The sequence below is a fragment of the Bombina bombina genome, chromosome 2 (genome assembly GCF_027579735.1).
Source record: "Bombina bombina isolate aBomBom1 chromosome 2, aBomBom1.pri, whole genome shotgun sequence".
Classification (NCBI taxonomy): Eukaryota; Metazoa; Chordata; class Amphibia; order Anura; family Bombinatoridae; genus Bombina; species Bombina bombina.
This window is the reverse complement of record NC_069500.1, coordinates 109,253,410-109,272,453: the sequence shown is the minus strand read 5'-3', so window position 1 is coordinate 109,272,453 and position 19,044 is coordinate 109,253,410. Positions and strand designations below refer to the sequence as shown.

Sequence of the window (19,044 nt, the reverse complement as noted above, 5' to 3'; positions counted from 1 at the left end):
TCACTTTTACAAAGAGGCTATCGGCCAAAGACAGTGAACAGAGCACTTTTGGAAGTGTCACGAATGGATAGAGCCACGCTTATAAATGAAGAAACTTTGAAACATCAAAAAAGTTTTGATCATTCAAGGCCTACTTTTTCTACTACCTATAGCCCTCAATTCCATGACATCTGTGGCATTATTAGGAAACATCTTCCAATAGTGTCGGCAGAGGATAGCCTTAAAGATTATGTAGAAGGAGGTTGTAACTATGTATCCAGAAGAGGGTGTACTATTGGAAATTTAATATCCCCTAGTCAACTAAAGAAAACAGGAACACACACAAATAGTTGGCTTACAATAAAAGGCCACTATAAATGTAACTACACTAATTGCATTGCTTGCTCACACACATGTATTGGGCAGACGTTTCAATCACGTGTCACCAATAAGGTATATACTCACGAAAGCTGCAGTACATGTCGTAGTTCATATGCGGTTTACCTTATTGAATGTACTTGTTGTAGGTTGCAGTACACAGGATGTACTACCAGAGAAGCAAGAGCAAGAGTGAGAGAACATCTAAATGACATTAAGAACAAGATTGAATGTTCAGACTTGTCAAGGCACTTTATTTATTGCCATAATCAGGATGTAACTTCGTTCAGGTGGCAAATTATAGAGCTAGTAAAACCTAGATCAAGGGGAGGAGATAGAGCCAGTCACCTCCTCTATAGAGAAGCTTTCTGGATCTTCCAGTTACAAACCAGAAGACCTAAGGGCTTAAACATTGAGGGGGACATTATTAATTTTTGGAAAAGGACATGAGTGTTAATCCTAGAATTGACCCTCATTAATAAGCAAAGAAATAGAATAGCTATGAGGATAGTGAAAGGGATTTTGCTCTTTAGTCCATGACCCAATCCAGAATTGACTATATATTGCCCCACAATGTAGAGATTACCTCTTTACATAATCACTGTCGGATAACTGAGAAATGTCACTTATATCTATATTTCACTGTTTTAAAAATTTACAAAATTTTAATTATCAGTCAACAAAAAAGGTAATGAATTAACCATACAAATTGGAGAAAAGGCTATTGAAATATAGCATCCGTTTTTTTCAAAAATGGGGGAAAAAAAATTATTTTGTACATTGTAAGATCCTAATATTCATTTAAGGGCTTATCTCCTGAAAGTTTATAAATAATTAGCACCCAGACTGCAGTATTAACTAAAGATAAGCACATATGAATCAAGGTAGGCGAGACAGATAATAAAGGGTTAATTTTGTGCAAATATTCAAAATCATGTGTAAATGAAAAGGTTAATCCCATGCAAGTGTTAGTAATCTGAGTAATCAATGTCTGAGCAAATGAAATCACAGTAAATCAAAGGGGCCATTTTGGCTATTTTGTATAAAAGAAAGACAATCACAATGCAAAGTTATGTCTATGAATAAGGCCAGGGGGGCCGAAACGCGTAAGACAGCTACAGGGATGAGCTGTGATTGAAATTTTTGGATTTTAAGCATGTTTTAAATCTATGAAATAAAGCTTTGACTTTTTAAATTAAGCGCATAGTCTGACTCGCTGGTGTTTCTAAGCAATCTGTGTAATTTATTTCTACTACCAGCTAGAGTCACAGCGCTGTCTTATTAGCCACAGTGTTGAAAGAAATTTACCACTCAAGTTTGCTAGCTGATATCGGAGGAATAGGAATCCAGGACTTGGAGATTGCCGGAGGAAGTGACGTCATCAGGCCGGAAACTACAGAGCGTTAGACAGGTGCACGAAGACGCTACGAAAGACAGTAATCGGGCAGAGCAGCGGATTAATCTGAATTGCTGCATATCAAGCCACACAGCCCCAAGACCCAGGCTCCTCATCAGGATGAACGGGAAAGTTGTGAGTACCGAAGCCTTCAACTGTTTTGCTGGTTAGTTCTGGAGAGGGCTGTGAATGTATAAAAACTGTCTTTTATTTGAAACGGACTGCACTATTGCTCTGGGGATTCAAAGATACTTGCTTGCAAACCACTTGAAAACGGATTTATATGTGAAAAGATACATATATGGTTATCAATTCCACTGTGTGCTATATACAGGGGTTAGAGTCTGAGCAGGAGTGAACTGTAAATGTATATTTATCCCTGATGCTACATTTTGGTTACAAATCCCTAAGAAAAGGAAAGAAAAACAGCTACTATTAAAAAAGGGGGCACAGAAAACATCAAAGAAAAGCAGTAGCTAAAAATCTAAGAACTAAATAATTCCAGTCTCAGAACAGGAAAAATATTGTAGAATAACAGAAGAAGAGTGTCTAGGGTAAAAGTTGGAATTTTGTTCAATAAACTGCTTAGGAAGTTACAATTCCGTTAATAGCCAGGATCAATGTTTACTTTCCACAGGAAGACTTTAATATGAGCATGCTCCTTTTATTTCCAACCATACTCTTTAGACATAATCTAATTGTGTTTGGTTGAGAGAATTACATGGATTCCAATCACTCAATAAACCAATTATGCCAATGTATCTCTCCTTGAACAAGATGGGGAGCAAAGAGCATGCTTTATGGTCCTTTGTCATCCAAGACAAAAGCAACATTGGAAAACCAATCTGGTGATTAAATAAAACCGCATCTTTAGAAGTACACAAGATGCACTTTGAATCCTTTCGGTGATGACCACATAAATGACAAGATTAGAGGTTTCTTGTAACAAAAGAATGTACAATGTAATAAAAATCTATGAGACCTCTGACGTATAGGAGTATGTCTGCTTTACATTATGTGAGATATGATAGGTCAGGCATCAGTAACTGAATATTTTACCAAAATGTAAATAGAATGTACTTTCTCTAATTTTGTTCAAGTGGCTACTTATCTGAAATGTATTAGAGAAGTCATTGGTCAGGTGTATGCTCCAACCTTTGTGAATGAATAAGAGACACACAGCAATGTCTAGTGTGATAAGCTTGAGACCACAATCCATTTGAGTAAATGTATAAACAAAGATTAGTAAATGGCAGACAATATGTTCGCCAACATTATATAATTAAATAAAGGGATATGAAACAAAACACTTTTCTTTTGTGATTCAGACAGAGCATATCATTTAAAAAAGTTTCCAATTTACTTTATTATCAAATTTGCATTGTTCCCATAATATCCTGTGTTGCAGAGATACCTAGGTAGTCATCTGGAGCACTACATGGCTGGAAATAGTGCTGCCATCTAGTGCTCCTGCAAATGGGTAACATACTTGCAAAACTGCTGCCAAAATAGTGCTCCAGAAATGGGCTTGCTCCTAAGTCCCTGATTTTCAACAAAAGATACCAAGAAAACAAAAAAATATAATAGAAGTAAAATAGAAAGTTGTTTAAAATGGCATACTCTATCTGAATTATGATAAAATAATAATAATAATTTATGCTTACCTGATAAATTAATTTCTTTCATAGTGGAGAGAGTCCACAATCCATTACTCCAGGGAATTAGTCTTCCTGGCCACTAGGAGGAGGCAAAGATTCCCAAACCCCAAGAACTCAATAAAACCCCTCCCACTCTTCTGGTAACTAGTCTGAAAGGTAGGAAAGTAACCAAGAACAAAGAAGACTGGATAGCTGTCTAGCAAATACGGTCAACAAAAGGTTCATTCTAAAAAAAACTAAATGAAGCATTTGACCTGGAAAAAAAAGGGCAGTAGCCCATTTAGGAGGAGACTGACCCAACCCCAAAAAGCCTATGAATAAAAAAAAACTAAAACCAAGAAGCCAAAAACACAGCTGTAGCTAACAAAATCTGGTTTGCTGATCTAGTTCAGATGTCCAGTTGTCCTCTTTGGCTTCTTTCTCTGCAGCTAGTTCTTCTCTCTCAAGGTCTGATCATTCATCAGGATGAACATTTGCAGGCTCCTTTTTTTGAGCCTATGCATATGTGACAGTTTTGTTTCTTTTGTCAATTTTTTTCCACTCTTTTTTTTGTGTCTCTTCTTATCTTTTTTTTTTTATCAGGATAAGGCAGTTTTTGTGGACTAACTTGATATTTTTTTTAACTGGAACTCCAGGTAACAAAAAAATACCTAAATTCTCCCATAAACATAATTTCCATTCCGAAACCGTGACTGCAAATGGAAATATTAACAGACCTGACTCATGGCTAATATATGCAATATACATTAAAAACATTATAATATAAAGTGCCTTCCATAGCGGAGAGTGTCTTAAAAATCATATATACTTAGCAGAAGACACCCATCCACATATAGCAGACAGCCAAACCAGTACTGAAACATATCAGCAGAGGTAATGGTAGAGGAGTATAATGTTGATCTGTAAAGGGAGGCAGCAGGTGAATCCCCAGGGAGGCAGCAGATGAATCCCTGCGACCGATTTACAGAGAGTCTTAGAATAGACTTCCCATAGGTGAAAACATGGCATCATCAGGCAATACTCCCTTCACATCCCTCAGACAAACACAGTACTTTGAGAGGAACTGGGCTTGAAAATGCTTAGAAGCGCCTATCACAGAAGAAAATCAAGCACAACTTGCTTCACCACCTCCGTGAAAGGCAAAGTTTGTAAAACTGAGGTATGAGTGAGATGGGAGGTTTATTTATAGGCATTTGAGGTTGGGAAACTTTGCCCCCTCCTGGTAGGTATGTATATCCCATACGTCACTAGCTCATGGACTCTTGCCACCTATATGAAAGAAAAGAAGCACACCAAAATCTACCTGCGAGTGAAAACCTAAAAGGCTCAAATAAACAACGGCCAACATGAACTAACCTGACAGGTGCCTTGAGAAAACATGACATACACAAATATCACAGGCAAAAATAATTAAAGAAGAATAGAGCCTTAAGCAATAAAAAGGAGCCATACTAAAAAATAAATACAAATACATATTAAATACTGTCCCCAGGCTACAGAGTACAATAGTGTAAAAACTATAGAGCCCAACTGGCTAAACGAGTGCCCCTAAATAAAAAATGTACTTACCCATTGGCACCCAACTACTGGACATCTTCTAACTGGGATCCAGTAGATAGCCAAATAATGATGAATCATAACGGCAGAAGATATGGCATAGGAGTATATCAACGATGTATTGGCAAAAATGTTTCTATCATAAGTTATCACTGTTTTAGTGTTAACATTTTTCCCTGCACATGCATGTGAAGCATATCAAGATATTCTCAGTGCACCAGCATTTTAAATACTCAAGCTCCTTAAAACGTCAATAGGGCTTGAATTATGTCAGCAATTAAGAAATTGAGTTATTACAAGATGGCACAAGCCCCTTAGGCTCTCTGAGCACATACTGTGTTTAAAATGCTGGTGCACGGTGCCTAAATAAAAACACTATTGAAACGGCTATAGCATTTATTAGAAGCATTTTTTGCTAACGCATGTATATTACAAATATTTGTCTATTCAAAACTGAAATGCAGTTTTTGGGTGGAATATCCCTTTAAGACATCTGAACATCTGTGCCATTCTAAGTGTTCTAACGGATACAAAAATCACATAGTATACAGAGGGGTTATTTCTGTGATTTCAAAAGTTTATAAATAACAACTGAACGTCAAAAAAAGTATCTCAAACCATGAGAGACACAACTTTTTTTTTCTATATATGATGTTTTGCCAAGTGAAAAGAAAATAACTTTTAATTTACAGTCAAGATCCGAGGAAGATAACTTAACAGCTATGATAATTAAAAACCAAATGTAAGTCACTTGCAGTGGTAATGTTCAGCATTGTTGCCTGGGATTTTAGTTTTTGTATACACAAGAGTCTGCTACTTGAGGGCCTGCTATCTCATGAACATTAAACATTTACTATTTTATTTACAGTGACTGAAATAGTAATGTTTGGCCTGAGACGCTTGAGCAATAAATCATGGTTGTACAAACTAAGAGGAACAAGTATGCCACATTAAAATAACTTTTTTGGGGACACCCTGACACTTTCCAGACAGTTTAGATAGTTACTCAACTAAACTATGAACATCTCTAGTTTTTTTAAAGAATTCTTAAAATGTTAGCCAATATTAAAAATGTTCAATTTTTATAGCGCAAATAATTAAATTAAAATTTGTCAGAAAAAAATCTACTACTCTGAAATTCAGACTAATTAGTTTTGTTTTGTCTTCTTATGATGGATTTGTTGATTATGCAATTCGTACTGTATGAAATGGTCCTTTAAATTCCAGGTTCCAGTGCTAAGAAACATCAGTAAAAGTACAGGGAAAGTTCCCGCGTCTACCATACATGGCTGTAGCATAAACTTGTTTATTAAAGACATTAAATTTTTTCAACTGCAGTTAATAAATAATGTTCCTTGGAGATAAAATAAAGTATTATATAAAGTGCAGAGATAAGAAAATTCATGAGCATGTAAGAATAGGATTAATAAATCATACCTAAACCTAATCATAATATGTTCAAACCTACAGATGAGTTACAATTATTATTTTAACCAGCTTTTAATAACATTTTATGGGATATAAAGCTTTGCTGTAGGTATTAAAACAGACTTTAAAACTGTAAAAAACAACACAAGTCACTTGATGGAAACGAATGGAAAAACCATTGACGTCAGCATGGATACTTCACACATGTAGAATGGGAAACTTTATAAAAATTGGTCTTCCATGTGGAAGAGTAATGATAAAACATGCAGAGCAGAAGAAAACAATAGATCAGTGCTGTATATACTGATACAAACAACATAACAGGACGATGAAAAGCAGCTTCTGAACACTAAGTTCTCACCAGCCCGAAATTTAGCAGACTGAAGAGTATTGCTTTAAAATAGAAAATTACATATTTCCTACCCATAGTACAGTACAAGGCAAATATTCTTAAACATACCTCCATGATGATTATTTATATGTGTTCTCCCCAGAAAATATTGCGAGCCGCGAGGCATTATGAAGTAGCCAGGTCGGGGCAGTGTAATATTTTCTAATATTATATAATTTTCTGCTATTCAAAGCAAAAATTAATTGCATAGCATAACAAATGTTTGTAATGATAATTTTTGCAATAAAAATTGAACATTTTTAATATTAGCTAATATTTTAAGAATGCTTTAAAAAACTAAAAATGTTCATAGTTTATTTTATCAGCTAGCTAGGCATGGGCATTTGGATGCTTCATTAGCATCCAAATGTAAAAGAAGGTGGCCGCTCGTGGCATTCGTCTTTTCTGAGCTGGATTCCTTCTGGTAAAATTCCAACACAATAAAATCTGTATTTCAACAGATCAATCAATATCTGGTGTGACCACCCTTTGCCTTCAAAACAATATCAATTTTTCTAGGTACACTTGAGTGTTGTTGCTGTTCTCAGTCTTGTCATGGTGTATGACTTTTGACATTAAACTTTATTCAACAATCTGACTTGCTGAATAGATTAGAATTTAGCTGTTGCTCACCCAGTTTTATTGCTCCTACACAGCTGTTTCTATTTCAGTTAATGATGGTGTTTCAACCAACATATTAAATTGTTGATCCTTAGCATCTGCTTGGTATGATTTCTTATAATTTTTAATCATGCAACTGACTATATGCCTACAAAATCCATGACTTTGCGCAAGTGTAACGAGAAGAATTTATGCTGTTTTAAAGGCAAAGGGTGGTCAAACCAAATATTGATTTGATTTAGATTTTTCTTCTGTTCACTCACTTTGCATTTTGTTAAATAATAAAAAAACATAACTTATGCTTACCTGGTAAATTTCTTTCTTTCATGGTGGTGACAGTCCACAATCCATTACTCCTGGGAATTACTCTTTTTCTGCCACTATGAGGGGGCAAGGATTCCCAAACCACAAAAGCCCTATAAAACCCCTCCCACCTCACTGGTAAATTACTCTAACACAGGGGTCAGCAACCTTGGCTCTCCTGATGTTTTGGAACTACATTTCCCATGATGCTCAGACAGCCTAAAAAATGTCTTAGCATCATGGGAAATGTAGTACCAAAACATCTGGAGAGCCAAGGTTGCTGACTCCTGCTCTAACGTATAGCCATGCCAATAAGATGAGAAAAGTAATAAGAGCAAAAAAAATTGGAGCAAGGGAAAAAGATGTGCACAAAAATAAACCAACACCAAAAAAACAGGGTGGGTCTCATGGACTTTCACCACCATGAAATAAATTAATTTATCAGGTAAGCATAAATTATGTTTTCTTTCATACGTGTGGTGAGAGTCCATGATCCATTACTCCTGGGAACTAATACCCAAGCAGTGGAGTCTACAAGTAATGAGAAATAAGGTTGGAATAAAAAGAACATCTTTTTTTCACAGTGAAACAAAATCCACAACCCAAAAAGAACCCAAAGAATAAACAGGATAAATATACCACTGATCTGGTAGAGTGAGCAGTAATCCATCTAAGAGAAGGCTAACCCACCTCCAAGTAAGTCTATGGATAAAATAGTTTAAACCAAAAAGCCAAGAAACGGTAGAAGCTTTCTGCCCCTTTCTGGAACCGAAAAAAGAGAACAAACAAGCTTGAATTTATGAATAAATAATTAAAGTGATTGTAAACTTTAACTAATTAAAGGCCAGTATCAAATAATAATCTTAAAAACAGGGGCACTTTAATTCATTAAAGTTTATAAAGATGTTTATTTTTTTAAATACTTACCTTTGCGCTATGGTAAACATAACGCCGATCCTCCGCCCGCATCTGCTGCTTTCATTAGCATATTGATGACAAATCTGGATTCCTCCAATCATTGCGTTGCCACACAAGCTGGACGCCAAAGATGGCACACAACGATTAAGGGAAGACGGATTCGTAATTGATCTGCTAAAGAAAGCAGGAGCAGCAAGCGGAGGATCGCCGTTATGTTTACCATAACACAAAGGTAAGTATTTTTAAAAATAAGTGTCTTCGTAAACTTTAATGAACTAAAGTGCCTCTGTTTTTAAGATTATTATTTGATACTGGGCTTTAATTCCTTAAAGTTTACAATCACTTTAAATAACATAGGCTAATAGAGTGCCCACATAACATAAAAACATACGGTTCTTACCTATAGGCACTCGTCTACTGGAGGAAATCAGTATAAAGCCAAACTAATGCTGAAACATAACAGATGAGGATATGGAATAGGACAGGTCCACACAACACCTATGCAATGCTTTTGACTAATTCCCATGAGATGAAAAATGTGTCACTACCCATACTCCCAAATGCATCCCTCCATCAAACACTGCACTCTGAGGGGCAATGGGCCTCAACTCTGAGCCCCTCTCTCTGAAGAATAATCTGCACATCTTCATTCTTCACCTTCCTACAGTGGAGGCAAAGACAAGAATGATTTACCAGAGAGAGGTGGGCGGGGTTTTACAGGGCTCTCGGGGTTTGGGATTTTTTTGCCTCCTCCTAGTGTTAGGGAAGAGTAATTCCCAGGAGTAATAGACTGTGTACTCTCACCACCCGTATGAAAGAAATAAACTATTAACATTACTTTACATCATTTTTAACAGGTGCCTAAACGTATAAAACAGACCTAAGTGCATTTACTCATCTATGTAGGCAGAACAATGATACTTTTTTTTTTATTATAAAAATATTATTTTTGATTATAGGCTTGTGATCTCATTTTCCCTAGAATGGCAGTCGAAAGCTAGTGACAGCTAGATGGTAAGAAAAACTAACGAAGAAATCATGTCTTCAAGACTTTGCTACTACATGGTAGTTAAGTGAAAGGAAAGACATAAGAGAACTACAGTTCATTATAGCTTTCAATATGCCTTCACTTGATCAAGTCAAAGATATACTGTACTGTAGTATTAATGAGACTGGTGAATAATTATAGAACAATAATCTGGATGCCAAAGTGACAAACTGAGCTAGCACAGCTAATACCATAATGCGTTATAACAGACAGAACAATCACCCCGCAACATTCTAGTGTCAGAGCTCATTTATAACCACCACTAAATGGCCACAACAAATGCGATTAGATAAACAGAAAGAAAGACTTTTCAATCGATATGTAACCGGACTGCAAGACATTGCAAACACTAAGAAGTGGAAGTCTCAATAGTGAGCATATGTGAAGAGTGATAAGATTTATATATAAACACATTTATATACACGTGTGTATCATCCAAAGAAATGCTAATTTTTGTTCAAGCGAGTAAAAAATTATAATCATCATCTTGAAAGTACAGGTGGCCCTCGTTTTACAACGGTTCAATTTACACCGTTTCAGAATAACAACCTTTTTTTCCAGTCATGTGACTGCTATTGAAAAGAATTGAGAAGCAGTGTATTTATTAAAATAGCCAGTAGGTGGAGCTGTCCGCTTGTGTTGCAGCAAAGCCAAGCAAGCTGAAATTAATCAGTTGAACCAGACCTGAGCTGTCGAGCAGATTTCAAAGGAACAAGATATTCCTGTCTATAAATCAGTCCAGATTGGAATGCATAGAAAGAACTGTTTGCAGAAAAATGCAAGTGAAGTCTGTGTTGTGTGATTATTTTATTAGGTTTATAATGCTGTTTAGCAAATGTTTTTGTTCATTTAACTTAGTTTAATTATATATTCTGTGTTGTGTGATTGTTTTATTAGGTTTATAATGCTGTTTAGCATTTAAAGTCTTCATTTCAAAGCTTTAAAAATAATGTATTAGGTGTTACTTATGACAATTTTGAGAGCGGCCTGGAACCTATCTCCCTCACTTCCTTCTGGAACCTAACCCCGGCGTAAACTGAGGGCTACCTGTATAGACATTATTAATGAAAAGCACCAGTAGCTTGCAATATGTGGCATTCTTTTATTGTTCTTATTTATTATGTAGCTTATGGAGTTTTAGAAAGGAACGCAATTATATCAAATTTTATTTATGTCAGCATAGAAATTTTTTTATCACATATTTGTCCGTCATTATTCTTCATGTTTGACTTTTTGTTAAGATGGCATATTTTAATGCCATAATGCTGTCTGATAACAATTTATACTTACACACACGTCGATAGGGTTTCTTGCCCAGTAATTGTCACAATGGTATTATGTCATAAAGTTTCATTACATGAAGTTACTTACATTCATATTTCTGTCCCAGATCTGGATGGAACCATCCTGGCATCCAGCAGCTAGAAGTTTGCCGTCTCTGCTGTAGGTGCAGCACACAGGAATCACACGCTTGCCCTGTAGAGATCTTGGCTTAAAGACATTTTTATGCTTCTTCTCGTTGTTAACGTCCCAGGTCCGCACAGTTCTAATAGTGAAGAAAAATAAAAATAAATTCTAGAAACGATGGAAATAAATAAATGTTACCATAAAACAAATGGTCTGGTTCAAGGTTAAACAGCAGTTATTACCTGTTTATTGCTTAATTACACAAATGTATATGTTGTCTCTCTGAACAGATTATTCGAGGGGGAAAAAGAACGGAATACACTTTTTACATTGCTCATCGGGTGCTTAATTTATTGCACTCCAGTTTCCTACTATGTTTCAGAGAATGGACTTTTTTTTTTGTAAGTGCATCAATGAAAAAAACTTTTAATGGACACAGATGTTAAAATGAAACTTGCATGATGAAAAATCCATTTTGCTCATTATTAAATTTCCTACGACTCACTCATGCTCTGAAGCCTACCTCGGTATGCTCTCATGGAAATTAACTTATTTTCACTAAAGGATAACAAGAAAAATAAAGAAATTTCAGTTTTTTAAAATATATATTTCATGCTCTACCTGAATCATGATAGTTTAACTTTAACTTCTTTGTTCTTTAAAGTTTTGTTCACTTTGTAGATTCACCTAAAAATTGTAGATGCACTCTCACAAGCTTTTCTTAGGATAGATACCAAGAGAGAAAGGTAAATTTGATAACATAAGTCATTTGGAAAGTTACATTGAAAATTGTTTTTCTGTATAATTAAATATTATTTTGACGTCCATATCCCCTTAAAGGGACACTAAATACATGCTAGATAGAATGATGCATTCAAAGAAAAGATGAGTCCATGACTAACATGTAGATGTATTTTTTAAAGTTTCATTAGTTGTTTAAAAAGTGACAAAATAAGTGTAAAGTTTTAGTGTCTATAAAACACTGGGAGCTGCCATGTTGTAACTTGTGTTACCTTCTCTGCTGTGGCCAATTAGGGTCAGTTATAAATAAGTCACTAGAGTGTGCAGCCAATGGTTGTGCTGGATTTAACAGTGTTCTGCACTTCCATTTCTAACAGCAACTGAAAAGCTTACAATTTCAGAATGGAATTACAGGCAAAGAGGACAAATAAATAATGAAAGTATATTGCAGAGTTGTTTTATTATATACAATTTATCATTTTATATTACCATCTCAAAGTGTTTAATGTCCCTTTAAATGTTTGGTAGGCAAGATTTATGTGGGTTATTACTGAGTCTAGAGGTATAGCTTGGATAATTAGTGTAACAAAGGTATATGTTTAAGGGATATGAAACCCAATTTTTTTCTTTTGTGACTCAGAGAAATCATGCAAGTTTAAACAACTTTCCAATTTATTTCTGTTATCTAATTTGTTTCGTTCTCTTGGTCTCCTTTGATGAAAAGGATATCTAGATAGGCTTAAAAGCTGCTGATTGGTGGATGCACATGTAAGTCTCCTGTTATTGGCTCACCCATGTGCATTGCTGTTTCTTAAAAAAAAAAGATACTAAGAGAAGGAAGCCAAATAGATAATATAAATAAACTGAAAAGTTGTTTACATTTGTATTCTGTAACTAAATCATGCAAGAATAAAAGTGGGTTTTGTGACCCTTTAAGCATTTGTGATTTGGATAGAACATGTAATTTTAAGCAACTTTACAAATTTGTTTTGTTTTCATGTTATTCTTTGTTGAAGAACATACTTATGTAGGCTCAGGAGAAGTAACGCACTACTGTGAGCTAGCTCGTGATTAATGGCTGCACATATATGCCTCTTATTATTGACTCACCCAATGTGTTCAGAAGCACATTGCAAATCTTGAGCCTACTCTTCAACAAAAGATACCAAGAGATACCAAGAGTAAAAAGCAAACGATAATATAAGTTAAATGGAAAGTTGTTTAAAATTGCATGTTCTGTCTGAATAATGAAAGTTTAAAGGGTCAGTCTAGTCAAAATTAAACTTTCATGATTCAGATAGGGCAAGCAATTTTAAACAACCAATTGACTTTTATCATTAAACTTGCTTTGTTCCCTTGGTGGTATTTTTTAAAAGCTAAACCTAGCTAGGCTCAAACTGATTTCTAAACCGTTGAAAACCGCCTCCTAGCTCAGAGCATTTTAAAAGTTTTTCACAGTTAGACAGTACTAGTTCATGTGTGTCATCTAGATAACATTGTGCTCACTCCCGTGGAGTTATTTAGGAGTCTGCACTGGTTGGCTAAACTGTATGTCTGTCAAAAGTACTGAGATAAGGGGGCAGTCTGCAGAGGCTTGGATACAAAGTAATCAAAGAGGTAAAACATATATTAATATAACAGTGCTGGTTATGCAAAACTGGGGGATGGGTAATAAAGGGATTATCTATCTTTTTAAACAATACAAATTCTGGTGTAGACTGTCCCTTTAATGTTAAATTAATAACTTTACTGTTCCTTTTAACAGGGTTATGTTTAACTGATGAAACAGTCATGTGCAACTGCAAAGCACTGGCAATAAATTACAACGCTGACATGTAATGTATAAAGCAGAGCTATTAGCTTTGTTGTACTATGTAATATTAGCTGTGAACCCCACCTATTGAAACTTTTGTAAAACAAGGTGAATGTGCTCTTAGTTGTTAATTCTGTCTATACTTTAACCGGGGGGGTGATCAACTTTGACTCTTCAGAGATTCTGGAACTATATTTCCCATGACGCACAGCAGACACTTTAAGCTGGTCCATCATCAGCTGGCTGAGTATCATGGGAAATGTAGTTCCAAAACCTCTGGAGTGCCAAAGTTGATCACCCCTGCTTTAAGCTATACACTAGACTCAGCAGGAAGCAAGATATGATATGCATCAATAAGTTAAATCATCTTACCCACTCTGGAGTAAACCTTGCTGGTTTTGCATTATGCCCTCTATAACACTATCCTTTATACAGAGGGGGTTAATAAAGAAAAATTATATATCTCTGGGTAACTTAAATTGAACAATCAAGTTTCAGCACCAATGGCAGAAATATTGCTGAATATGTCATGTTATTATTAAATATAAGTCTCCAGCTGACTAGTCCATTAGATGTCCAATTATCAAGCAGCTGGACATAGCCCTTTGCCTTTTATAACCGATATTATACAGGTTATAGCCAACAGAGCTATATACTCAAACAACATACTGTAGGTAAAGTGAAAGATATGACTCTTAGTATGCTATAATCATATTGTAAATAGCATGATCATATCAATCTGATAATGTCTTAAACAGTATGATACTAAAAAAGGGGTTGAAAAATAACACACACACACACACAAAACGAAAAAAAAACAAAAAACAAACATTCAAAAACTTTGTTCTAAGGTACTAGGTCATTTGCAGCAAGATAGACTTAGGAGACAGCCTGTTGTACACTTAGCTGAATTACCCTTACTCAATTCCTCTTTTCAACATTACTTTAGCCAGCTAACACCCGACATTTGGCCAATGAATCTGATCAACCACCTTGTCTTGAAACCATTGGTTTCTGTCATGGCTCTATATCCTCCTGGAAGACTTGCCACCTTCTCCCCATTATTGCCAACGGGTCATTCTGCCGCAATATCACTGTGAACTGCCAAGGCCCCAGGTCTTGGGGAAAAACCTCTCTCCCGCATCATAAGCCACAGAGGATGGGCTCTACAGTATCTCCTCAAACTGACTGCAGACTCTAATACGGCTGACACTTGAGCAGAAGTGGGCTCAGGATCCCAAATAAGTCTTACTTTCTTCTGCACAAGTAGGTTCCATGCTCCATATTTGAGGATCCTCCTTTATCAGAATCACTATAGGAGCCCTGATGTCTACTGCTGGCTCCAGGGAAAAATGGTCTGAGATAGCTTTTCATTGATTTGCAGAGTATTCATCTAAAAGTCGTAGGAAGCTCTGTTCCATGACATTCCAGATGCCCACTATATTATTACTATGATACAAGTCCACATGGCTTGAGTCAGCGTACATCCTAACTCAGTTAGTGTTAATACAGTAGAAGTTGTATAGCTCACCTTGGATGCCTTACCCGGAATCAGGAAAAATGATCAGCTACAAAGAATACAGTACAATTAGGATAAGGACGGATGGTATCTCTATCAGCAGATAATCAGGGGGTCATCTCATCCTCAAAATAAAGCAGTCATCCCCCCATATGCATTGAATAATTTTTTTATTAGATTCTGTATATTATGTTAATTACAATTTCCTCTCTGCTCTGAAATACTGACCGACTTTGTTTAATTCCTAATGGGACCATTATAGTGCAAAAATAACATGATTTAATTCTTTAGATTGTGTACTTTTAGCACTACCAACCCTGCAAGTCTATAGGCCTTCTTCTATAACGTTCTCTGGTCTAGGAAGATTATCTAAAAAGCTATGTCAGTATTGCAAGGTTTCTAAAAGAATTTTAGAAAAGCACATTTTAGCTAGGGGTGCAGCTTGGATAATTTGTGTGACAAAGGTATACATTAAAGGGATAGTAAATCCTACATTTTTTTTTCGTGATTCAGATAGAGCATGCGATTTTAAACAACTTTCTAATTTACTCCTATTATTAATTTTTTTACGTTCTCTTGGTATCTTTATTTAAAAAAGCAGGAATGTAAGCTTAAGAGCCGCCCCGTTTTTGGTTCAGAACCCTGTATAGCACTTGCTGATTGGTGGCTACATTTACCTACGAATCAGCAAGAGCTACAAAGGTGATGAACCAAAAATGGGCTGGCTCCTAAGCTTAACATTACTGCTTTTCAAATAAAGATACAAAGAGTACAAAGAATAATTGATAATAGTAGTAAATTAGAAAGTTGCTTAAAATTGCATGCTCTATCTGAATCAAGAAAGAAAAAACTTGGGGTTTACTATCCCTTTAAAGGCACATTAAAGTAAAAATTAAATCTTGATGATTCAGAGCACGTAATTTTAAGCAATTTTACAATTTATTTCTATTATCAAAATTTGCTTTGTTCTCTTGCTGTCCTTAGTTATGAAATTAGTTAGAGCATGTCATTTAAACGCTACTGATCCTGCAAATCTATAGGACCGATCTCTAAAGTTTTTTAATCTGGCAAGATTATCTAAGAAGTATTGTCAATCATGTGGGATCCCTCAAACAATTTTAGAAAGGTAATTTTAGCTTGTGAGTTCCTTATCTCATTGTGTGATTTTATGGATGTAAAGGTGAGACACATAAATTATAATAGTGCTCAAAAAAGCCCAAAAGATTTTGTGTGATTTCCCTCAATGTAGGCAAGTTTTTGATTACTGTGTCTCTTATGTTTAAACCCCTGAAAACGGGTTACAAATATAGTTAAAGGGACAGTATACACCAATTTTTATTTAACTGCATGTAATAGACACTACTATAAAGAATAATATGCACAGATACTGATCTAAAAATCCAGTATAAAACCTTTTCAAAACTTACTTAGAAGCTCACAGTTTAGCACTGTGGAAAAGGTTAACTGGAACACCCACTGCAAATTGGCTCTATAGAAAATAAGCAGACACTCCCCCCTCCCCCTTCCTCTGCATATGAAAAGACTCTTTACACAAACAGGAGCAAGCTGGAGTAGGTATACTTCAGTATTTTCCTAAAACTTTGGGGCTTGGATAGGAGTCTGAAAATCAGCCCAATGTTATTAAAAATGAGTAAAACTATACATTTAAAAAAAAAAAAAAAGCTGTATAGGCTATATAAATGGGTCATCTACAAAACATTTATGCAAAGAAAAATCGAGTGTATAATGTCACTTTTAAAGTAACACTTGAAAATGGCAGAATACAGCTGGCCATGAGCGGACAAGACCAGTGAGAAATCAGCAGCGGCAGTCGCATTGATGAGTCGTGCTACTGAATTCGCTGATTGGCTCACCAGTTATGTCCACTCAGGACCAGCCTTTCTTTTATAGTAACAGACTCACAAAAGTATAAAACTGAGCCAGTCAATCGTCACTTGCAGAGTGAGCAGATATGCCGAAAGATGTAAGTGAATCAAGCTACATATATAAAAGGGATGGGTTCAAGCAGCAAAAGAGACCATGTTTAAAGACAGCAATTGGCCCTTAGTAAAAACTAAGACTGTAGAACTAGCTTGAAACTTCTTGCTGGATTCACATGATTAGTGAATCCATTATATTTTTTTGTGTGGGGAAGCAACATTTACTTTTTTTATATACTTATGGCTCTTTTTATGCTGTATTCCTATTTTTTGCCTTTATTTTGTGTTCCATTCTCATTGGAATGCTGTTTATATGCAATATTCCCACATTTATTATCAGATTTGGAGACATGTTGGTGTTAATTAGATGTTCTTTGCATTACATTATAATTTTGGAGACAGCAACATTCCACTGCTCCGTCTATTACGTTGTGTCCCATGTTTTGGAATATTGTTATAAACCACTGAGAGCATCCATCATGGATTCTGGTTTGTATCCTATTATGAACTCTTGGGAAGAAGTGTGTGCAGAGAGTCGTTAATCTCTTGGCTCTGCAATTATTGTTAATAATATTTTCCTTTCAAAACCATTAAAACTATTATGCCAATTAACTCTTCAGTTGTTTTCCTGTAGAAACAAAAGCTTTAAGGCCACTGAAGGTATCTGTCAAGTTTGGCTCAACCTTTTATAAACACTTTTACTATCAGATCTCATGTATTCAAGGACCATGTCACATAAGATTTAAAGTTCCCTATTGCAAAAGTGTGTTGTAGGTCAAGCTGTAAACAAGTATAAGTCAATATTTTTTAACAGTACATTTTTAAAATACTAGTCATATTTTCTCAGACTTCAAACAAAAATCTGGATAATAGTTATGAATATACAGTAAATACAATAACCTCCATTTATCAAAGCTTCAACTAGTAATTCCACCCGAGTCTGTGCGTCAAAATACACACGTAATACAGCTCTTAGATTTATCAAGCTATGGATACTATTCAAAATAATGTTTTTTCCCTGCCGCTGGATTCAATCACAATGTGGATTCGCAATTTATCAATTTGACCTATTTTCCTCCCATACAAAGCCAAATCCGATCAAGTTCTCTAAGTCATCACACTGATTTGTCTATAATTCGCGTATATTGCCTGTATTATTACATTTGGCACCTTTCTTGTCACGAACACCATAGAAAACAATAGTCTGTATAAAATAAGTTGCCCTAGATCAGAAAGTCATATCACTAGTGTATAACAAAATGTGTATTCGGGACCAGTTTTCTTTTTATTATAATAGAAAACAATAGACAGTCTGGAAGTCTGTATGAATATAAATCGGACCAAAAAATGAATCACATAACTTTTAGTGCTTGGAGAATTTAAGTATTAGTATTTACAGTGGCAGCAACCCTACTACTAAGAAGGTGTCACAGACAGCTTCTTGCTCTACAGAAAACGCAAGTAGTTGTTCATCAAAAAAAGCGCATAAGAGTCCCATGATTATTTTTTCCCTGTTGAGGTCTGGAAGATCTTTTAATATGTAAAATATTGCATCTGATCATACTATCAAGGCAATCAATTATGATAATTTTTTAAACAAATTCAAGACTATTTAGAGACGGTCAACTTCAGAAGAAGGGCAATCCCTGGTACGCTCAAATTGCTGGCCATTCTGCATTTAGTGGCTACTGGCTCTTTTCAATCATTGTCCAGCGTTCTCTGAGCAAAAAAAAACACCTTTATATTTCCAGACAGTTTGATAATTCCACTTATGTGCATCTAAACTTCTGGCTTCAAATTTACCAATCATTTGCCTCTTATAGCATCAGACTTTATTTTGATACATTTTGGTGACAAGCATTAGTTTGGGGCATTCAAATTGACGTGGAGATTCTCATATAGGTTCTATTCTACTTTTAGTAACTTAAATAAATGGACTCCAATGTA

General features: G+C 35.5%; 1 protein-coding gene across 1 annotated transcript in view; it reads right to left on the bottom strand.

Annotated features, from left to right (window-relative positions):
- WDR70 (WD repeat domain 70) overlaps positions 1 to 19,044 on the bottom strand; it is an 811,922-nt gene that overhangs the window by 289,789 nt on the left and 503,089 nt on the right. Inside the window, 1 exon segment of the mRNA XM_053701217.1 lies at positions 11,049 to 11,223. Within this exon segment, the coding sequence (XP_053557192.1) occupies positions 11,049 to 11,223 (175 nt within the window).